At 39.1% G+C, this 24,808-nt stretch overlaps 1 protein-coding gene across 2 annotated transcripts in view; it reads right to left on the bottom strand.

Moving 5' to 3' along the window:
• LOC106883257 (protein mono-ADP-ribosyltransferase PARP15) overlaps positions 1–24,808 on the bottom strand; it is an 89,580-nt gene that overhangs the window by 38,867 nt on the left and 25,905 nt on the right. For both annotated transcript variants that reach the window (XM_089364929.1, XM_089364922.1), the window contains 5 exons: positions 23,125–23,264; positions 22,622–22,849; positions 21,789–22,016; positions 8,628–8,682; positions 3,525–3,758 (listed from right to left, as the gene is read on the bottom strand). In XM_089364929.1, coding sequence (XP_089221055.1) covers positions 3,525–3,758; positions 8,628–8,682; positions 21,789–22,016; positions 22,622–22,849; positions 23,125–23,264 — 885 coding nt within the window. The remainder of the gene's footprint in view (positions 1–3,524; positions 3,759–8,627; positions 8,683–21,788; positions 22,017–22,621; positions 22,850–23,124; positions 23,265–24,808) is intronic.

The following is a 24,808-nucleotide window of genomic DNA, read 5'->3' on the forward strand; positions in this document are numbered from 1 at the left end:
GGCTATATAACATTATTTTTTACTATTTCTTCTACCACATGGACACAAAATACATTGAAGAACATACTTGAAACTTTCGAAATCTGAAAACAGCAAAACTAGTTAGTAAAATGTGATCTTCTACCTCCTATAAAATTTTTTTGCTTAAAACATGTATTAAAACATGATTCAGATGGTGTAAATTCCAATAAGTTGTGAATTTGTTGTGAAAAAATGTTTTTGAGGGAGTTAGGAGAGGAGTTTTAGAAAATTCACACAAAATTAACTTTGTTTCCTCATAACTTTTGGGAAAATAATTATTTTTAAATGAAAATTTCCACAAATACCTTTCAGAGTGTGTATATTATAATAATAATGGAATTTAATGCGAAAATAAAGATTGCTGGGATAGCATACATAAATATTGATACACGTCAGATATTTGTTTTTGAGGGTCTTTTTTTTTGTATTTTTTACAAAAAATTCCAATAGAATTGGAATTTATACCATCTAAAGCATATTTATAGAAAATTTCATTAAAAAAATGTTTTTCTTAAAATAATGAGGAAAGAAATTTGTTGGGGCATACATGTATAGGTATGGTACAGGTAATGCTCAGGCCAGTTGCTGTATATCATTGCACATGGGTGACCAGAAGTCCTTATAAACATGTAATCTTTAAACTTTAATCAAGGATATATATATATATATATGGTGTATCTTAAAGCCTTTCTTATAATTTTTCTTCCATGTATATATCACTCATATGGCAGTGTTGTCTGCTTCACATAATTTACATGCTTACCACATCACATGGCACACGCTGAGTAATATATAACAGGGTAACATGTTAAAGGAAAGAAACCTGGTTATTCAGTTGAAGAAGGCTTCCAGAGATAAATGACCTCTCATAAATACAACTTTGTTTTGGATAAATACTTTAGAGTTGGGTAACACTGTTACCCTTGGTTCAACATTATTGGACATAAGAAAATAAAACACTTATTTCAACAAATTTCTCTCTAAAGAATCATTAGTAAAAAATGTAAATCATCATCATCATCATCATCATCATCATCATCATCATCATCATCATCATCATCATCATCATCATCATCATCATTGGGTGTTGAGCTGTCAGAAACAATAAAATACTGGTCAAACGCTTAGCAGCATTTCATCTGTCTTTACACTCTGACTTCAAATTCTTGTAAGGCTGAGATTACCTTTCATCCTTTCAGGTCCTATAAAATAAGTACCAGTCATGCACTGGGGGTGACATGACTGACTTGCCCTCTCCACCAACATTTCAGGCTTTGTACCTATAGTAGAAAGGATTATCCTTACTATGATGATGTGGCTTTGCATTTGTATGAGCTGAGTTCAAGTCTCACCTAACAACCCCAAGAGACAGCAGGTTCAAGTGGGCGTTAGGAATAGGATGGTTGATAACTGTCATGGTCTTTGGGGAAGAATGGGGTTAGGTGAGAGGAGTTTGTGCTTTAATTGTCTACCTTGGGTTCATAAGAAGGATTATTTTAGAACATGTGCTTTTGATAATATGCGGAAAAAGATTGTTTTGGAGTTATAGAGACAGTATTTTTCACAGAATATGAATAGTCTCCATCAGTACTATTTGTTTGAATTTCTTCCATTTTTGAATTCCTTGGGATTTGAGACAGGTAATAACCAGCCCCTTTCATAATTATTCATAAGGCACCTGCAAACATGGGTATTGTTCTAGTCTTGAGTTTCCACATTTTGCCAATTTCTATTCTAAGATCTTTGTATGTGGTCAAATTTTGGTAGGTCTTCACAGATAGATTCACATCAATTGGGACATACTGACATGGTGGCATGATTGGCATCTGAAATCCATCAGTATAATATCTGGTCTATTTGCATCTGTCTTTCGGTCAGTTTGAACAAAAGAGTTCCATGTGAATAAGATATCATTTTGAAGCACTGGAGGTGGTTTGTAATCCCACCAATTTCTATGATGGGGCAAGTCCAGTTCCTTGCATATTTTCTGGTTTGGGATTGGGTTTTGAAGCCCATAGCACTTCTGTTTGATTTTGTGTTTGTCCTGTTGGTAGCAGTGGGTGGTTTGTTTTCTTTGAAGGCAGAAAGCCTTTAAGTGAGTCACAGATCCACATATAATATGACAGCTTTCATTCTTCTACTATCACTGACAGGTGGGTGCCACCTGGGAGGCCTATCAAGTTAGAGACCTTCTCCATATATGTTTAGTCAGTGTGTATGGTCAATTCCAGACCTATGCCTGACCAGTTTTGCTGCAGTATATTCTGTATCTTCATAATAGTCACTTCTTCCTCTAGACATGCCAAAACCAGGTGATAGATATTTCTGTCAGCACATTTCTCATCTTGCTAAAAGCAAGGCATTGGCTACAATAACTGGGGATTAAGAAAAGTTTTTCATTCCTCAGTGTGGTCGCAAAATGAAACATAGCTTCTTCAGTGCCAAATTGCACTTCAATCATGCAAAACTTCTCTCCTCGAGTTATGTGGACCTTGTGTTCCCACATATGCCCAAGATATTTTTGAATTTGGGCTTCAGTAGCCTTTTCTACCTGGCATGATTTAACTCCAATGCAGTGGTAAGTAACCATGCGTCTCCAAATGTTTTCAATCACCTCGAGTGAAGGGTTCAGGGCTACTCTTCTTCCATTTCTTTTTACAATTTGTCTGGCCAGTTTTAAATTTTCTTTATCTATGCAGAACTCTTCCAGATTTCTTGAAGCACTGACAAAAGAAATCTCCTTTTTGGCATCTCTTGTCATAGCTATAGCTACTTTAGCAAAGGCAGTGATGGTGGAAATGGAGGTGACGGTAGCAGTGGTGGTGTTTGCATTTGTTTCAAAAGTTTATTTAGTTTTCTCCTTCTTTACACTTGTTATCAGTCTTGTTGTTGTTGTTGTTGTTGTTACTGAAACTGTCGAACATGTTCTTGAATTGTTGAACTGTCAAACATTTCAAAGGTGTTGGCAGGTAAATGTATCACCTTTTTTTGTTCGTTTTGGCTCGTGTTACATCATTACATCAATTACTGTAGTCATTTCTACACCAGCATCCCCTTTCTTTTCGGACAAAGTTTGTGTCTCCATTCGGCTAACATTATAATCAATTCTTTTTCTGCCATATTTCAAAATATTTGGAAAACAGTGAATTATTTTTCGATTTTCCAAATAGTTCAAGACAGTTAAAAAATATTGGTGCCCCCACTCTGCAAAACAGGAGGTACCTCTAAACAGAAATAGTGGCAGTGCATTCCAGGCAATGTCAAAAAAAAAAGGGGACCTTAGCAGATCAAAAAGACTGATAGCTCTTTTACAACTTATGAAACTCCAGATTTCCCTGTCTTTACAGTATGGCAGTGGCTGTTGTGAAAAATGAGGGTAAGGAGGAGGATGAGAATAAAAAGGACTACTACTACTACTACTACTACTATTACAGGTGATACGATGATGATGATGATGATGATGATAGGTAGACTAGATAAAGAGAGGGAAAAAAATTACTTACCAGATTTCTCTTTAAAACTTACAATGTAAGTGTCACTGGTTTGTTGTTGTATTGAAGAAATATCTCCACCAGAACTTCTTTCCCTGTATCTAAAATAGCTTTTAAGACTCTCAAAGCTGACATTTGAAGAAACTGTTTTCACTTGAACACTGTTTATTTCCTCAATTCTATCCACTTTCAGTTGATTTCCATTCAAGAGGTTTTTTTGGCACATCTTCTTAACATATTCAAAATCTGCAATAAATACAGTGAATGGTGATAGATGAAATTTTGGTAAAAGATTCAAATTGAAATCAATTTACTGACGTTTTAACACAGTTTGGATTTAAACGATTTTGAGAATTCTACCAAATTTGGAGATTTTAGCATTAAAATGCAGTTCCAATTATCTAACAACTCCATATAGGCACAGGTGTGGCTGTGTGGTAAGAAGGTTGCTTCCCAGCCATATGGTTTTCGGTTCAGTCTCACTGTGTAGCACTTTGAACAAATGTATTCTACTATGACCTTGAGTTGACCAAAGCCTTGTGAGTGGATTTGGTAGACGAAGACTGAAAGAAGCCATTTGTCTGTCCGTCCATCTGTATGTTACTGTCTCCTTGCATTGACATCACATGCTTATTGTAAACGAGTGTCCATGTCATAAAAGCAGTGTCCTTCATTTCCAATCTTCCTTAAAACATGTCTGGTCACTGGGAAACATTACCTTACTTGGAAATAGGTGAGGGCTGGAAACAAGAAGGGCATCCGGCTGTAGAAAATCCAACTCATCAAATTTTGTCCAACCCATGCAAGCATGGAAAAGTGGGCGTTAAAACAGTGAGGATGATCATGATGATGGTGATGATGATGATGTGTCCTTTAGTAAATGTTTACTGATCCTTAAATGTTAAAGGTATTTCTATTTAGGGATAAATAAAGTGTAAAATATAAGAAATAAAATTTGATTGAGCAGATTTATGATGAAAGACAATCCAGCCATGACCATTCCAATAACTAGCATGGTAGCTTCTGTTTTGAAGAAGGTAGGGTGTAATGGAAGGGATACTTTCCTGCTATTTCTGTCAGCCTGAGCAACTGTGTAAAGGTCTTCAGATTATTAAAAGTGTGTATTTTAAGGTAGAGATGGGAATTTCACATTTCTCGTTGGGGCTCATTCTTGTATTCTAGAATATTGTACTTTGTTTAAAGACATGACAACATCAGAGACAAGTTAGTGATGAAGCTACTTAGACAAAATAAATTATTTCACTAAAAATACATTACTACACAACTATTTCTAAAGATATGCCATCATCATCATCATCATCATTAACATCATCATTACCATCATAATTTAAGTTCTATTGTCCATGCTGGTATGGGTGGGACGGTTTGACTGGGCTGGCACACTGGAAGGCTGCACCAGACTCCAGTCTGATTCAGCATGGTTTTCTATGGCTGGATGCCCTTCCTAATGCCAACCACTCCGAGAGTGTAATGGGTGCTTTTACATGCCTTGGTGGATTTTCTTCCCAAGCACGACATAATGCTAAAAGTCTTGGTCATTGCCTCTGTGAGGCCCAACGCTCGAAAAGAACTCAGCCACTTTGCCTCTATGAGGCCCAACATTCAAAAGATGCTCTTTATGTGCCACCAACACAGGTGCACTTGGCTTGATGGATCCTCTTAAGCACAACACATCCCCAAATGTCTCTAGATTTCAAATTCTGACACAAGGCCAGCAATTTGGAGAGAAGGGTTAGTTGATTACATCGACCCTAGTATTCAACTGGTACTTATCTCTTGAACCCTGAAGGGAGGAAATGCAAAGTTATTCTCAACAGAATATGAACACAGAGCACGAAGATAGATGAAATGCAGCTAAGCATTTTGTCTGGCATGCTAACATTTCAACCAGCTGGCCACCTTCTTCCATTTTGATATTTATTGACAGTTATCAAAGCAAGAAACATTGTGTTAAATATACTTGCTGCTCTCATTTTTTACTATGGAATATCTTCTTGTAAACTAAGAAGAAGATTTCATCCCCATGTAGGAGATACCTTCATGATACAATGTTTCATTTGTAGATGTTCTCTCTGCTCATCCCATCATCACAACAACAATCACCATAGTTCTTAATTAGTGACTTTAACAGCATCAACAGGGTGTAAGGCATTGGACAACACACACATACACTCACATGCACACACAACAGCATAAAAACACACATACACAAACAGGTAGAAAGAAATGTGCAGAGAACTGAGATGAGTTAGGGTAAGGATGAAGAATATAAAGACTCCAGAAGATGTTGAGAAATGGAAAGAAATTAGAATGCAGAATGTTCAATCTCTGATCAAGCTATATCTGGCCTCTCACACCAACCATACAATATCATTCTAAAAATTAGCAATTACCTTGTCAAAATCTCAAAGCTATGAGATAATGCCTGATTAATACGAAATGATGTGAATAAATAAGCATCAACTCGGAGGGACCAGCTATCCGAGTTGATAGTACCAGGGTAGATAAAGCAATTAAGAGTATGAAGACCGGGAAAGCCCCCGGCCCATCAGGAATCACTGCAGAGATGCTCAAAATATCTGGCAGTGTTGGCTATAGCCTAGTCACCCGTATTACGAACCAGGTGATACACGAAGGAGTCATACCCAATGACTGGTGTAGCAGCATCATAGTCAACTGCTACAAAGGTAAAGGTGACGCTTTAGATACAAATAATTACAGAGGCATCAAGCTGTTAGATCAGGTTAAGAAAGTTACAGAGAGGGTCATAGCCCAACTAATTAGGGAGCGAATCAATTTAGATGAGATGCAGTTTGGGTTCGTGCCAGGTAAAAGCACTACTGATGCCTTATTTCTAGTGAGACAGTTGCAGGAGAAATACCTAGCTAAGGATAAACCTCTGTACCTGGCTTTCGTTGACATGGAGAAAGCCTTTGACAGGGTCCCCCGATCCCTTATCTGGTGGTCAATGAGGAAACTTGGGATAGAAGAATGGTTAGTGAGAGCTGTGCGAGCCATGTACAGAGATGCTGCCAGTAAGGTGAGGGTTGGAAATGAGTACAGCAATGAATTCCGGGTAGAGGTAGGGGTCCACCAAGGTTCCGTCCTCAGCCCCCTCTTATTTATCATAGTCCTCCAGGCAATCACAGAGGAGTTCAAGACAGGTTGCCCCTGGGAGCTCCTCTATGCTGATGACCTTGCCCTAATTGTGGAGTCACTATCAGAACTAGAGGAGAAGTTTCAGGTGTGGAAGCAAGGTCTAGAATTGAAGGGCCTTAGAGTCAACCTAGCTAAAACCAAAATCCTAATAAGTAGGAAGGTAGATAAAACACAAACCCCTTCAGGTAGATGGCCCTGCTCAGTATGTAGAAAAGGAGTAGGTAGTAACTCTATAAGATGTACCCGGTGCAAGCTATGGACACATAAGAGGTGCAGCAACATCAAAGGCAGGTTAACTAGCAAGTTAGTTTTTGTTTGTGGCAGATGTTCAGGTGCAATAAAGACTGTAAACAAACAGGAAACAACTTCTATCTCATTCCAGGGTGAAAAACTAGAGGTAGTCGATAGCTTCCGCTATCTGGGCGACCAAGTTTGTAGTGGGGGTGGGTGCGCTGAAAGTGTAGCTGCTAGAATAAGAATAGCCTGGGCAAAGTTTAGAGAGCTCTTACCCCTGCTGGCGACAAAGGGACTCTCACTCAGAGTAAAAGGCAGACTGTATGACGCATGCGTACGAACAGCCATGCTACATGACAGTGAAACATGGGCTGTAACTGCTGAGGACATACGTAAGCTTGCAAGGAATGAAGCCAGTATGCTCCGTTGGATGTGTAATGTCAATGTGAATACCCGTCAGAGTGTAAGTATCTTGAGAGAAAAGCTGAACATTAGAAGCATCAGTTGTGGTGTGCAAGAGAGACAATTGCGCTAGTATGGACATGTGGTGAGAATGGATGAGGATAGCTGCGTGAAAAAGTGCCACACCCTAACAGTTGAGGGAACCCGTGGAAGAGGTAGGCCCAGGAAGACCTGGGCTGAGGTGGTGAGGCAAGACCTTCGTACATTGAGCCTCACCGAGGCGATGACTACTGACCGAGACCTTTGGAAATGTGCTGTGCGTGAGAAGACCCGGCAAGCCAAGTAAGATCGTTGCCAGTGCCCCTGGACTGGTTCTTGTGCGGGTGGCACATGAGATGCACCATTTTGAGCATGGCCGTTGCCAGTACCACCTGACTGGCTCCCGTAGGATTTTCGAGCGAGATCGTTGCCAGTGCCCCTGGACTGGCTTGTGCGGGTGGCACATAAAAGACACCATTTCGAGCGTGGCCGTTTTCGTGCAGGTGACACGTAAAAGCACCCACTACACTCTCTGAGTGGTTGGCGTTAGGAAGGGCATCCAGCTGTAGAAACTCTGCCAAATTAGACTTGAGCCTGGTGTTGCCATCCGGTTTCACCAGTCCTCAGTCAAATCGTCCAACCCATGCTAGCATGGAAAGCGGACGTTAAACGATGATGATGATGATGATGATGTTTTGTCTTGGTATAAAAAATGGGCTACAGCAAATATTCTGCTCAATACCACAGATTTACTTGTCAGTTGTTTGACCTTAACCAGTTGAGCATGTCCCATGGTGGCTGACGATATGTGCATCTCTGATCATGAGCAGAAGTAGTGGGGGAGCTTCGTAGTTATGTGCTGAGAGGAATTCTTTGGGGTTTGAATAATTCACCTCTGGAAACATGGGTGTTTCATTCAATATTCTTAAACAACCCTTATTCAAGGACCTTTTAAGCAGAATGGGCTACTTGACCAGAAGAAAATTCTGACTGGGGCCCACCTGCAAGATCATTTACTGTTTATCTTGATATGAGATCATATGGTTGTGATGCATGTGCCTGGTATAACCCTTATCATGATGGGCTTATTGGGCTTCATATATTTGTGCCCCAATGTCAATTTGATGGCATGTGCTCCTCTCTAACTCAATGATGATGATGATGATGATGATGATGATGGTGGTGGTTGTGATGATGAGAAAAACTGTCACTAGTTTCTTTCCAAATGATATTTAATATAAGAAGAAAGAAAGAATTTACCTGATGTTACAACTGAGCCATCTGCTGATATTTGTTGGAAATATTCTTTAAAAATCTGTCAGAAGTAAGCAAATAATTTATCATTACTCAATGAAAAACTAATTAATTTCCTAATTAATTTCTGTTAATTTCAATGCAATGTTTTAATTCATTGCTTCTATCACAAATATTGTTTTAAATTTATATTTCCATTTATTGTATTATAGAATAACTTTTTATGAGGAACAGGCTTTTGAATATTTTGTAGTTTGGTGAAGCATTTTTACTTACAGAATAAAAGGAAATGAAATTTGCTTGTTTAAGTGGCTGTAAAAAAATTATGCATGGAATTAAAATTGGTATCAAGATTCCATGTTGTGTCCAAACACCAGCTCAATAAGGACAAAGCTAATTTACTTCATTCTTCATTATTTCCAAAACTGATTAAAACAAAAACAGAATATTTGTGTTGAAATTCATTGGCTTGATGTAAATTTGTAATCCTGAAATAGAAGCTGGAGGTTTTGAAGCAGTTGTTCAAAATTATCTTCTTTTTCTTTGGTATTCAAAGAGATATTCACATCAACATATGTATATATGTATATATGTTATTTGTGTGAAGGTGCATGGCTCAGTGGTTAGAGTGCCGAGCTTATGATTGCAAGATTGTGAGTTTGAATCCCGGACCAGGCTGCATGTTGTGTTCTTGAGCAAGACACTTTATTTCACATTGCTCCAGTTCACTCAGCTGTAGAAATGAGTTGCGACGTCACTGGTGCCGAGTTGTATCGGCCCCTTTGCCTTTCCCTTGGATAACATCAGTGGTGTGGAGAGCGGGGGTTGATATGCATGGGTGACTGCTGGTCTTCCATAAACAAACTTTCCCAGATTTGTGCCTGGGTGGGTAACTTTCTAGGTGCAATCCCATGGACAGTCATGACCGAAGGGGGTCTCAGCATGTGGTGTGTGTGTGTATGTGTAGGTCGGTAGGTACGTATGTACATAGGTACATACATACATACATACATACATACATACATGCATACATGCATACATACATAGGCATATAGATGGAATTGATCAGACGTTTGTACATGTGGTATTGATCACATACATGTATGTTTGTACATGTGTGTGTACATACACATGCAGTCCTGAGTACAACTTCAAACCGTATCCAGCAGTGAGTGTCTGTTCAGGAGGTCCAGCGTGTTGAGGAATGTGAAGCCACCTGTAACCAATACTGTTCACAGGTCTACTCTGACCTGAACTAACTCTACCTGTCAAAATCCCAGCTATGGGTTAATTAGCATATTAACACCTCTTCTCTTCAATGTTATTGCACAAGTCATCAGCCACCTTTGAAAATGACAAGATGGTCTTTGTTACTCCAACAGACGATCTTGGATAGAGGTATATATATATTGTATAACTATGTTAGTATGTATGCAGTCCTGAGTCCTCATTGGTACAGTGGGAAAACATCTATGTATGTATGCATATATATCATCATCATCATCATCATCATCATCATCATCATCGTTTAACGTCCATATTCCATGCTGGCCTGGGTTGGACGATTTGACTGAGGACTGGCGAGCCAGAAGGCTGCACCAAGCTCCAATCTGATCTGGCAGAGTTTCTACAGCTGGATGCCCTTCCTAACACCAACCACTCTGAGAGTGTAGTGGGTGCTTTTACGTGCCACCAGCACGAGGGTTAGTCAGGCGGCACTAGCAACAGCCATGCTCAAATGGTGTTTTTTATGTGCCACCTGCACAGGAGCCAGTCAAGTGGCACTGGCAACGACCTCGCTTGAATATATTTTTTCACATACCACCAGCACATGTACCAGTAAAGTGACGCTGGTAATGTTCATACTCGAATGGTGCTTTATATGTGCCACCAGCATGGGAGTCAATCAGCTGCTCTGGCAATGATCATGCTCGGATGGTGCTCTTAGTGCTCCACTAGCACGGATGCCAGTCATGCGGTACTGTCATCAAATTTGATTTCGATTTCGATTTCGATTTCACTTGCCTCAACAGGTCTTCGCACGCAGAGTTCAGTGTCCGATAAAGGAAAGGTATGCATAAGCGGGCTGGCTACACCCCTGGCAGAGGCCTTAGATTATGGTCTCACTTGGCTTGCCTGGTCTTCTCATGCACTGCATATTTCCAAAGGTCTTGGTCACTAGTCATTGCCTCGGTGAGGCCTAATGTTCAAAGGTGTGCTTCACTACCTCTTCCAGAGGTTCCCTCAACCGCTAGGGTGTGACACCTTTTCACACACCTATCTTCATCCATTCTCACCACATGGCCATACCAGTGCAGTCGTCTCTCTTGCACACCACATCTGATGCTTCTTAGGTCCAACTTTTCTCTCAAGATACTTACACTCTGTCGTGTATGCACACTGACATTACACATCCATCGGAGCATACTGGCTTCACTACTTGCAAGCTTATGCATGTCCTCAGCAGTCACAGCTCATGTTTCACTGCCATGTAGCATGGCTGTTCGTACACATGTGTCATACAGTCTACCTTTTACTCTGAGTGAGAGTCCCTTTGTCAGCAACAGAGGTAGGAGCTCTTTGAACCCTGCCCAGGCTATTCTTATTCTAGCAGCTACACTTTCAGAGTTACAACCCACCGCTACTGACTTGCTCACCTAGGTAACGGAAGCTATCAACTACTTCTAGTTTTTCTCCCAGAAATGTTCTCTGCACATTTTCAGTGTTTATTGCTCCTGAGCATCTGCCACATACAAAAACTATCTTCCTAGTTAACCTTCCTTTGATATTGCTGCACCTCTCAAGTGTCCATAGCTTACACCGGATACATCTCATAGAGTTTCTACCTACGCCTTTTCTACAGATCGAGCAGGGCCATCTACCTGAAGGGATTTGTGGTTTGTCTGCCTTTCTACTTATTAGGACTTTGGTTTTAGCTAGGTTGACTCTAAGGGCCTTCGATTCTAATCCTTACTTCCACACCTGAAACTTCTCCTCTAGTTCTGATAGTGACTCAGCAATTAGAGCAAGGTCATCAGCATGGAGGAGCTCCCAGGGGCAATCTGTCTTGAATTCCTCTGTTATTGCCTGGAGGACTATGATGAATATGAGGGGGCTGAGGACTGAACCTTGGTGGACCCCTACCTCTACCCGGAATTCTTCACTGTACTTGTTGCCAACCCTCACTTACTGACAGCGTCTCTGTACATGGCTCGCACAGCTCTCACTAATCATTCTTCTATCCCTAGTTTCCTCACTGACCACCAGATAAGGGATCGGAGGACCCTGTCAAAGGCTTTCTCCATGTCAATGAAAACCAGGTACAGAGGTTTATCCTTGGCTAGGCATTTCTCCTGCAGCTGTCTTACTAGAAATATAGCACCATTGGTGCTTTTCCCTGGCACGAACCCAAACTGCATCTCATCTAGACTGACTCTCTCCCTAATTAGTTGGGTTATGACCTTCTCCATGACTTTCATTACCTGATCCAACAACTTGATACCTCTGTAATTATTTGTATCTAAAGCGTCACCTTTACCTTTGTAGCAGTTGACTATGGTGCTGCTAGACCAGTCATTGGGTATGACTCCTTCGTGTATCACCTGGTTAACTATACGGGTGACTAGGCTATAGCCAACACCACCAGATATTTTGAGCATTTCTGCAGTGATTCCTCATGGGCCAGGGGCTTTCCCTGTCTTCATACTCTTAATTGCTTTATCTACCAAGGTACTGTCAATTCGGATAGTTGGTCCCTCTGTTGGGTCGACATTCAGCAGACTCTCTTTCTCCCATTCATTCTCTTTATTGAGCAACCTTATATATGTATATGTATAATATTATTAAAACTTTGGGATTTTACCAATAGGCCCACAACTCCTATTTCAGGACAACCTTATTGTATGGAATACACATAGAAAGTTATATCCAATAAAATAATATAAGCAGTTAAAAAACCTACTATAAAATACAATAAAATTATTTGAAAATATATATATATAACTTACCTTTTATTAGTTTGTGGGGAAAGAAGGTATTTCTAATCAATGCTACATGTGTTTCTGCACTGGCGGGGTGTTTATCTAGGCTATATCTAATACATAAATCCACCAGTGCATCCTCAGACTATTTAACTTATTGTTATTATCATTAATGGATCAAAGTTAAAAATACATATTAGAAGTCATATTAAATAGGAAAATAAGAATATGAATGAAAGCATAATAAAAATATATAAATTAGAAATATATTTAAAAAAAAAAAAAATATTGAAACACCTAAATTACAATACCGATATATATAGAAAATACTAAACATTATTTGCAACCTTAAAAAGGTTGATCGATGGAAATTGAACCAAGAAATGAAAAATGTCAATGAGATTCTGAAATACATCAGAACAAACAACATCACAGAAACAAATAATTTGATCAAGGCAGGTGGAAATGGTGGAAAAGAAGAATCCAAGCAGGGTTAGACATGCTATCGAAGGAAATCTCTGTTAGACTGAAAAGAGAAAGGGGAGCTTAAAAGTGAACAAAAATACAGGGCGCTGAAAAGGAAGTATAATATTGAAAGAAAGGACCTGATGGTAGTAGTGGAGGACCTGAAACAGTGCCTTGTTGCAAAGAAAGCAAAGATGGTAAGGTACGACCAAGGAATGAAGGGACACCACCAGAATAGGTTATTCAGAGTAGGTCAGAAGAGATTCTATAAAGAAATAAATGGAGGGTGTACAGATGAAAAGGTGATACCAGATAATAATGAAAGACAAAGGTTTTGGAGTGACATCTGGAGCAAAGACAAGGAGCACAAGAAGGATGTTGAATGGTTGCAGGAACTGATACAAACTGTAGTCTGTCCAAAACAGGCAGAACTAGTCATTTCAGTTTGGAAAGTGAAAGAAATCAAAAAAAAAAATTAACAACTGGAAGGCCCCAGGACCAGATGGAGTTCAAAGCTACTGGCTCAAAAGATTTGGTAAATGTCATCCCCGAATAGCTGCGCAACTCAACACCTTGTTAAATGCCGACCAAGTTACACCAGAGTAGTTGACATTGTGTAGGACAGTGCTGTGTCTGAAAAACATCGAAAAAGGCAATATGGTAGACAATTACAGGCCAATATCCTGTTTGCCACTTATGTGGAAGTTATTGACTGGAATAGTCGCAGAGTCAATGTACAAACATCTGGAAAAAAATGGAGTCCTGCCACATGAGCAGAAGGGTTGCAAGCATAAGTGCAGAGGTACCAAGGATCAACTCCTGATAAACAAAACTGTACTTAGAGACTGCAAGAGGAGGAAAAGTAACTTAGCCATGTCATGGATCGACTATCATAAGGCATACGATATGATCCCACATTCTTGTATTATGAAGTGTGTGAACCTATTTGGTATTGCTTTGAATGTTGAGTGATTGCTTGGAAAAAGTATGGCGAATTGGAGGACAGACCTGACAGCATATGGAAGAAGTTTAGGGACAGTAGAAATTAGGAGGGGCATCTTCCAAGGGAACTACCTATCCTCACTGATCTTTGTACTATACATGATACCACTAACACTGATTCTGAGGAAAGCAAAGGCTGGGTATATATTCAAAAGCTGACAACAAAAAGTCAACCACTTGTTATTCATGGATGACCTCAAACTTTATGGTAAAGATGAATCCCAAATCAGTTCCCTCGATACTGTGTATACCTTCAGTGCTGATATCAGAATGGAGTTCAGACTGAGAAAGTGTGGTGTGTTAGTCTTGAAGAGAGGCAAAATCAAATGTATGGACGGGTTAACAATACCGTCGGGGGATGTTATGAAGCAGATAGATGGGTAAAGAAAAGAATGCATGGTCAATTTCATAAGGATACTGAAGATAAGACAGACAGAGAAAAAAGATGGCTGTGGATGACTAAAAGTGATTTAAAACCAGAAACAGAGGCTCTAATCTGTGCTGCCCAAGATCAAGCACTAAGAACAAACTACATAAAATACAGCAGAAAGTGATAAGTGCAGAATCTGTGGAGAAAACTGTGAAACCGTATGGCATATTACCAGCCAATGTACGTCACCAGCCCAGAAGGAAAATAGCCGCGACAATATAGCCAGGCTTGTCCATTGGACACTTTGCAACAAGTCCTGGTTTATGACTAATATTGCTCTAATTTAGCCCCAGGAGACATCGTCTCCAGCTGGCTATATGACATGATCTGTGTCCTTATACTTTCGAATAAAGGAATCTAGCACCCTCTCTGTGTATCGTGATTTCCGGGTTATTTCCCTTCATCAGCACAGAATAATTGTTCGGCTAGAGGTGGCACTGCCAAATTCCCATTCGAAATATATAGTTTTTAAAGTGACAACTAGTCACTGATCTATAAATTAGAAAATTACTATTTTTAAATCTCGCAATGAGAGATATTCAGCAACAGTACTTTGGAGTAAAGATTGTTTGCAAACATAACATGGCAGTCCTGGTTTAGGACGAATGTTGCTGTAATTTAGCCCCAGGAGACATCGTCTCTAGCTGGCTATATGACACGATCTGATGAGATACAGTTTGGATTTGTGTCAGGCAGGAGCACAACTGATGCTATATTCATAGTTAGGCAACTGCAAACCAAAGATAAACCCCTGTATCTGGCTTTGTTGACATGGAGAAAGCCTTTGATAGGGTCCCCCACTCCTTTATCCAGTGGTCAATGCAGAAGCTAAGGATAGATGAGTGGTTGGTGAGAGCTGTACAAGACATGTTCATGGATGCTGTTGATTAGGTAAAGGTTAGCAACAAGTATAACAAGGAATTCAGGGTACAAGTAGGGGTTCACTAATGATCGGTCCTCAGCTCCCTCTTGTTCATCATAGTCCTCCAGGCAATAACAGAGGAATTTGAAATGGGCTGCCCCTGGCAGTTTCTCTATACTGATGACATTCTTCATATAGCTGAATCACTACCTGAACTAGAAAAGAAATTTCAAGTGAGGGAGCAAGGTCTTGAATCAAAGGCCTTAGAGTTAATTTAACAAGAACCAAAGTCTTAGCATGTAGAAGAGCAGACAAATCACAAACTACTTCAGGTAGATGGCCCAGCTCAATCTATAGAAAAGCTGTAGGTAAAAACTCCATTGAGGGAACATAAGAGGTGCAGCAATATCAGAGGAAGGTTAACAGGGAAATCAGTTTTTGTGTGTGGCAGAATCACAGGTAGAGTTAGCACTAAAATTGTACAGAAAATAGACTCCATCAAATTCCGGGGTGGGGGGGACTAGAAGTAGTTGACAACATCCATTACCTAGGTGACCAGGTTGGTAGTGGGGGTGGAAGCTCTGAGAGCATAGCTGTGAGAATATAAATAGGCTGGGCTAAGTTCAGAGAGCCCCTACCTCTGCTAGCAATGAAGGGCCTCTCTCTCAGAGTGAAAGGCAGAATTATGAAGCCTGTGTTAGAACAGCCATGCTACATGGCAGTGAAACATGGGCTGTGACAGCTGAAGACATGTGTAGGCTTGAAAGAAATGAAGCCAGTATGCTTCACTGGATTTGCAATGTCAGTGTGCATGTTCGACAGAGTGTGAGCATCTTGAGAGAAAAGTTTGGGACAAGAGGCATCAGATGTGGTGTGCAAGGGAGACGAATGCACTGGTTTGGTCATGTGATACGTATGGACAAGGACAGCTGTGTGAAGATGTACCACACTCTAACAGTGAAGGGAACCTGTGGAAGAGGTAATGACTAGTAACCAAGACTTTGGTGATATGCTGTGCTTGAAATGCCTTATCAAGCCAAGAGAAATCATAGTTAGGCCTCACAGAGACAGCGATAAGTGACTGAGAGCTTTGGTAATATAGCATGCTTAAGAAGACTTGTCAAACCAAGTGAGTTCATAGATGCCAGTATTGCGTAACTAGCACCCATTGGAGGAAATACTAATAAGGTATGTATACTAAAATCGTGAAGTGTGTTACGTAATAAAAGGTTAATCAGATATGAGATAATAACAATTCAAAGTAAATAACTGAAAACAGCTTTTGTGCATTTGCAGAGAATATTACCCTCAGCGGCACCAGTGTTGCTATATTCGTAAGTACATCTGTTGTTAGGAAAATGCTATTTACTTGTTTAAGTGCTGTACTGGATAAATTGTGAAAATAACTCAAATAGTTCAAATACTAAAAAATAAGCATATTCAATTTGATATACCAAATAATTTATGAACATGAATGGGTTATTTCCCTTGGCTATATATAAGGATCCCTTTCAGGAGCGAATGGGTTATTTCCCTTCGATGTTTAAAAATAATATAACAGTTAAATGTAGTAGATATAAGAATCCCTTCCAGGGGCCCTATTATCGATTTTTTTCAACAATCTAAGTGTGTCACTAGTTTTCCAGACATACGTTCTACTCACGTTTCATCAAAATCGATAAAACGATGTAGGAGGAGTTAGATAACAACTCCACAGACAATCACAACGTCAGATTTCCACATATTTTTAATAAATCTTCTCGTTATTAATTATTTTTAATAAACCTTCTGGCAATTAATTATTCTTAATAGACCTGGCTATTAATTATTTTTGATAAATTTGCTGGCTATTAATTATCTTTAATAAGCCTTCTTGTTATTAAATATTTTTAATAAACCTTCTGGCTATTAATTATCTTTAACAAGCCTTCTGGCAATTAATTATTCTTAATAGACCTGGCTATTAATTATTTTTGATAAATTTGCTGACTATTAATTATTTTTTATAAATTCTGGCTATTAATTACCTTTAATAAGCCTTGTGGTTATTAATTATCTTTAATAAACTTTCTGCCTATTAATTATCTTTGATAAACCTTCTGGATATTAATTATCTTTGATAAACTTTCTGGCTATTAATTACCTTTAATGAACCTTCTATCTATTAATTACCTTCATGGCTGCTGAGGACATGCATAAGCTTGCAAGGAATGAAGCTAGTATGCTCCACTGTATGTGTAGTGTCAGTGTGCATACACGACAGAGTGTAAGTGCCCTGAGAGAAAAGTAAGACCTAAGAAGCATCAAATGTGGTGTGCAAGAGAGCCAAATGTGCTGGTATGGCCATGTGTTGCATATGGATCAGGACAGCTGTGTGAAAAATTGTCACACCCTAGCAATAGCAGGAACCTGTAGAATAAGTTGACCCAGGAAGACCTGGGGTGAAGTGGTGAAGTATGACCTTCAAAAATTGGGCCTCACCGAGGCGAAGACAAGTTACCGAGACCATTGGAGATATACTGTGCTTGAGAAGACCTGGCAAGCCAAGTGAGACTGTAGCCATGGCCTATGCCAGTGTATCATAACCAGCCTATTTAAGAGTACCTTTCAATCATTGGGCAATAAACTGCACGTGTGAATACTTGTTGAGGCAAGTGAAATCGTTGGCTGATGACAGTACCACCTAACTGGCACCCTTACCATTGGTACATAAAAAGCACCATTCAAGCATGATCATTGCCAATGCCACCTGACTGGCACCCAAGTTGGCAGCATGTAAAAAGCACCATTCAAGCATGTTCAATGCCAGTGCCACCTGACTGGCTCCTGTGCTGGTGGCATGTAAAAAGCACCCACTACAATCTCAGAGTGGTTGGCATTAGGAAGGGCATCCAGCTGTAGAAACCTTGCCAGATCAGATTGGAGCCTGGTACAGCCTTCTGGCTTGCCAGTCCTCAGTCAAACCATCCAACCCATGCCAGCATGGAAAACGGACGTTAAACGACGATGATGATGATGAAACCTTCTGGTTATTAATTACCTTTAATAAACCTTCTGGCAATTAATTAATACGCCTTGTGGCTATTAATTATTTTTAACTAGCAAACACACCCATCCTTTGGAGTGTTTAAGTTGCTTTGGTGTTATTTTTCACCAATTACTTGAACTACCAAGAAGGTTTATGGGTAGCACAGCAATCTATGTTTCTGATTAATCTAGGAACAGAAAATCAAATTGAAGGTTGGTTATTATGGAGGTTGTAGCACTTAAATGATCATAAGACATATAAGTTTGCAAGCGTTGCAAAATAGAGCTACTGAAGTGTTTTGCGAGTAGATTACAGATAATGAATACAAAATATAGTTGTTTCTTAAGTATATTTCGTTCACTCGAGCGCTAAGAGCACTGTTCGAGCAAGATCGTTGCCAGAGCAGCTGCCTGGCTTCCGTGCCAGTGGCACATAAATAACACCATTTGAGTTTGATCATTACCAGCATCGCCTTCCTGGCACTTCTGCCGGTGGCACATGAAAAGACATTCAAACAAGATCGTTGCCAGTACCGCTCAACTGGCTCCTGTGCAGGTGGCATGTAAGATACACCATTTTGAGCATGGCCATTGCCAGTACCGCCTGACTGGCCTTCGTGCAGGTGGCACGTAAAAGCACCCACTACACTCTTGGAGTGGTTGGCGTTGGGAAGGGCATCCAGCTGTAGAAACTCTGCCAAATCAGATTGGAGCCTGGTGTAGCCATCTGGTTCTCCAGTCCTCAGTCAAATCGTCCAACCCATGCTAGCATGGAAAGTAGATGTTAAAAGATGATGATGATGATGATGAAACATGTACATCTTTTGGAACATTGTCATTTTATAAGATTTTGCTGGCAAATTTTTAAATCAACATGTATTTATATGAAAGAAAACTATTGGTAACATAACACGTATTGTGCAGAGTTAAAGAATACACACACCATCCATTTTCCGCGTAACTCTAACCCTAATCTTAAACCTAACCCTAATCCCTAACCCTAACCCTTACCCTAAACTCTAACCCTAAACCCTAACCCTATTCCTAACCCTAAGCACTGGGTGTGCATATTCTTTACCTTCACCCACAGGTTGTGCTAAAAATAATAGTTAAATAAGACTTTTTGGATAAATCTTTTAAATTGATATAAACATTTATTTATGCAAAAAAACTAACATTTTATTTTCAAGCTGAGATTCGAAACTGAATCTAAGGATTCTCACTCACCTGATCTACCACTGGCTGAACAGGTGTGACAGAAATTTCTTTATCCTTTCAAAATGTGATAGATGGATTTCCATTTGACCTCCGACCTAAGCTGTGACACTAGAGGTTCAACTGGACAGCAGGTGACCTAGATAAGTAGTAATGACTCCTATAGTATGTCTGGTCTTCTAGCTAGGATGACAATTATAAATAGTTACCTTAGATAGACGACAGATGAGCAGACAGCTTTGCAACAGGTAAGCAACCAACAGAGAGCCACATAGTCAGCATGAGCGAAATATAATAGCCAATGACACAACACAGTAGCAGAACACAAAAAGATAGGACAGAAAAACAACACAACTCGACCAAATGACCAATGCACACACAGACACAAAATATGCCATGGACTCTCTCATCAAATCAACATTCTACTTCTCCTGTTGTTATTTTCACTTTGCCAACTCAAAGCAGTTGGTAACTTTATGTAGCGGCCTTCATTGATATTGTAAATTAAACTTTGTGTATCCAACATGTAGATGCAAGTGTGGATCAAATAAATGATTTAAACTACATTCCAATGCTTTCCTCATTAGAAATAATACATTTCTAAATCTATCAGATTTATGCAGTGGTGATATGCTGAAGTAGTTGTATGCTGTCAACTTAATGTGACAGTCCCATGAAGGGAATAATACTACTGTCTCTGGATGCAGGCTTAGCTGGGTGGAGGTGCTTGTCTCCCCCTTGTAAACATAAGGACACACGAAATGTGTCAAGGCCAACAGGAAGCGGTGCAACTTCCTAGGTCTAACCAACAGTAGTATTATTCCCTTCAGGGGACTGTCACATTAAGTCGACAGCATACAACTGCTTTCCTCATTGTTTTACTTTGATGTCATCCAACACCCCTATCTCCATCTGCTACACCCAACAACGTACATTGACACATCAACATCACATTTAGCTACCCATACTGCTACAATTTACATGAAAGAAAATTGCCACAAGAGGCAAGATGGAGAGAAGCTTTCATATTTTATTTTCATAATCATTTCCTTCATGAATTGTAGAATATGTTTTGGGTTTATTCCAAAAATATCAAGTTGGCCTGTGATGTTGTTGGAATCTGTGGAAGAGGGAGACTCCAGGAAGACATGGGACGAAGAATTGAAGGTCAATCTCAAAGCGGTGAGCTTTACGAAGGAGATGACAAAGGGATGAGATATATGGTACATTGCTGTACTTAAGAAGACATGCCCACCACAACAGAATTCATATCCTAATAATGGTAATGTTTGTCTATGAGGAGCTCTGCCTTAACAACCTTCTCCCCCATTCCATACACACACATTCCATTCCCTAACGTCCACCATTTCCTCTGTCACCTGAGAGCAGAATAGGCACATACTACCCCCACTTCCTTTCTGCACCTTCTCTCTTTTTCCCCTGCTGCTCTCCATCATCAACTCCTTGCTTACCTGCTATTACCCTCAATGCCCTCATATATCTACTGCAACCCCACAAGCCATTTCTATATTTCACTGCATCATTTGTCACAGTCATCTCATCCTGCCCCCTCACCCAACCGAAGCCTCTATGTCCCCTTACCTATCCTCACTACCCCCATGTCCCTCGAGGGCATGTCCCGTCACATCTCCACCATCACGTCTCTCACTATCACTCTTTTCATCTTACTATTTGACCCCTTCTTTCCTTTTCCTTCCAACTGGGGCATTCATGTATCTACTCTACAGCAAGATACCTCTCTCTGTCCCCGCTATACCTTAAAACTTTCAACTGGCATGAAGCCACACCCAATTAATACCATTCCCCCCACCCCCGACCAGCTGAGGGGTTCTCGTCTTGCAAGATAATTGGTAATTCTGTTGGTGCTGGTGCCACATAAAAAGCACCCAGTACACTCTGTAAATTGGTTGGTGTTAGGAAGGGTATCCCAACTGCAGAATCCATACCAAAACAAAGAATGGAACCAGGTCTGGCACCTTGACTTGCCAGTTCCTGTCAAACTGTCCAACCCATGCCAGCATGGAAAACAGATGATAAATAATGAGAATGATTCTATATTTTATTTTCATTTCTATTTCTTTAGTTTATTGCGGCATATCTTTTTTGTTTTAGTGAAATCCAAAAATATCAACATAAAACAACAAACAACAAATACATCAACCAACCTTTACTATTTCTGTGTCTTGAGGATAAACCACAAAGTAAACATCTTTGATCTGGCTTGAATTTTGATTTGAGTAGTTTTTCACTGCTTTATACATTGTTCTGGGTAGTTTTTTAATGGGGTACTTCAATACCCCGGCCCCTAATATAGGAAATGCAAGGCTTTTTGCTCCCATTCTCTCAGCAGTATGGAGACAAATGGTTATTATTTGAGTCAAGTTTGCCAGAGTCTAAAAAAAATAATTGTTTAGTAATTGATAATGAACATTTTATTTGATTATTTTCCTATTACAGGAAGAAATCATTAAGTTGTAATAAATTCTCCTCTTACAACTCCTCTCACTCCTGCCACTTCTAAACACAACTGTCTTTCCTATCACTCTTTAGTCCTGCAAGGGACAAGGCAACCTCACTCATGATGCTGCTACAATAAAACAGACCCAATCCACCATGAAAAATGGTTGGTGATTGAAGAGAGACAATGCAGACACAAGAGGAGTCTTTAGTGTTGGAGAGGACATGACAACCTCTCTAGTGATAGTGCCATGAGAGAGAAAACACACCAATACAGACAGTAAAACACAGAAATGTGTTTTAATATAGTCTTATTTATCAGTCATATAACTGTTGTTAGGCCTTGAGGCTTTTTTCCTTCTATTTATATATAAAAGTGTCCTGTTCATCGGCATCTTCTGCTTGCTTCCAATGAAAACTTGGAATAACAAATATTAAACAGGATGCTGTCATTTGCTTTATGATTCTCAGACAACATGCATAAGGTTCTCTTCAATTATTAACCGTTTCAATAAATCAATGTCATATGATTGATACTTACTAAATGAGAAGAATTTTTACCCCAGGGAGGTAATGTCAGATGAAATACATTCTTACAGCTGAGGTTATATCCTTTAGTGATGGCTATTTTACATGTAGAAATACCTTGAGGATATTTCTGGCTACATTCAACTTGCATCTGAGGACCAGCGGCATTGAGAATAAATTTGGAGATAGAACCATCATTAAGCTGGAGATATTTATTGGTGCTGTTAACGATGACATCAACCTACAAAAGTAATTTATGGTAAACAACTAAGGAACAGTCCACGGAGAGAAGAGAGATACAGTGTTGCAGTTGATATTGTTGTTAAGAAAGGCTCTACAGAATGGGTGTAGGAAGTTTGAGGTTGTTAAAGTTAGCAAAAGATATTCTCAAGATATAAGATGTGAAGGAAATAAAATGTTTGAGTTAGATTGAGAAACTGTTTTAATTAACTGTAATGATTCCTTATTTGGAAATGAAATAACAAGTAAATAGGTTACATTAATCTGTTTACTCACAGACGCATTAGAAATTGAACCAATCATTAGGTTTATTTTAACTCCATCAACAGTTTCTGTGGACGTCTCATTAGTTCTGGGTGGCATAGGGGCTGCTTTCCGTTGTGGACCAAGAAGGGATGTGTTTAGTGACGTGGTTTCTGAAAATAAACAATTAAACATTCTTCTCTCTCTTAAAAGAACCATTTTATTCCACATAAATAGTAACGATATTCCTTTTTGAAAATATGATTTAGCAAAAGAATACATGCTAACTTGTAGTCATCTTCCCCATCTTTTATATAGAGACAAGGCTATATAACATTATTTTTTACTATTTCTTCTACCACATGGACACAAAATACATTGAAGAACATACTTGAAACTTTCGAAATCTGAAAACAGCAAAACTAGTTAGTAAAATGTGATCTTCTACCTCCTATAAAATTTTTTTGCTTAAAACATGTATTAAAACATGATTCAGATGGTGTAAATTCCAATAAGTTGTGAATTTGTTGTGAAAAAATGTTTTTGAGGGAGTTAGGAGAGGAGTTTTAGAAAATTCACACAAAATTAACTTTGTTTCCTCATAACTTTTGGGAAAATAATTATTTTTAAATGAAAATTTCCACAAATACCTTTCAGAGTGTGTATATTATAATAATAATGGAATTTAATGCGAAAATAAAGATTGCTGGGATAGCATACATAAATATTGATACACGTCAGATATTTGTTTTTGAGGGTCTTTTTTTTTGTATTTTTTACAAAAAATTCCAATAGAATTGGAATTTATACCATCTAAAGCATATTTATAGAAAATTTCATTAAAAAAATGTTTTTCTTAAAATAATGAGGAAAGAAATTTGTTGGGGCATACATGTATAGGTATGGTACAGGTAATGCTCAGGCCAGTTGCTGTATATCATTGCACATGGGTGACCAGAAGTCCTTATAAACATGTAATCTTTAAACTTTAATCAAGGATATATATATATATATATGGTGTATCTTAAAGCCTTTCTTATAATTTTTCTTCCATGTATATATCACTCATATGGCAGTGTTGTCTGCTTCACATAATTTACATGCTTACCACATCACATGGCACACGCTGAGTAATATATAACAGGGTAACATGTTAAAGGAAAGAAACCTGGTTATTCAGTTGAAGAAGGCTTCCAGAGATAAATGACCTCTCATAAATACAACTTTGTTTTGGATAAATACTTTAGAGTTGGGTAACACTGTTACCCTTGGTTCAACATTATTGGACATAAGAAAATAAAACACTTATTTCAACAAATTTCTCTCTAAAGAATCATTAGTAAAAAATGTAAATCATCATCATCATCATCATCATCATCATCATCATCATCATCATCATCATCATCATCATCATCATCATCATCATTGGGTGTTGAGCTGTCAGAAACAATAAAATACTGGTCAAACGCTTAGCAGCATTTCATCTGTCTTTACACTCTGACTTCAAATTCTTGTAAGGCTGAGATTACCTTTCATCCTTTCAGGTCCTATAAAATAAGTACCAGTCATGCACTGGGGGTGACATGACTGACTTGCCCTCTCCACCAACATTTCAGGCTTTGTACCTATAGTAGAAAGGATTATCCTTACTATGATGATGTGGCTTTGCATTTGTATGAGCTGAGTTCAAGTCTCACCTAACAACCCCAAGAGACAG

This window comes from Octopus bimaculoides, chromosome 1, assembly GCF_046866305.1.
Source record: "Octopus bimaculoides isolate indiv1 chromosome 1, ASM4686630v1, whole genome shotgun sequence".
NCBI classification, from domain to species: Eukaryota; Metazoa; Mollusca; class Cephalopoda; order Octopoda; family Octopodidae; genus Octopus; species Octopus bimaculoides.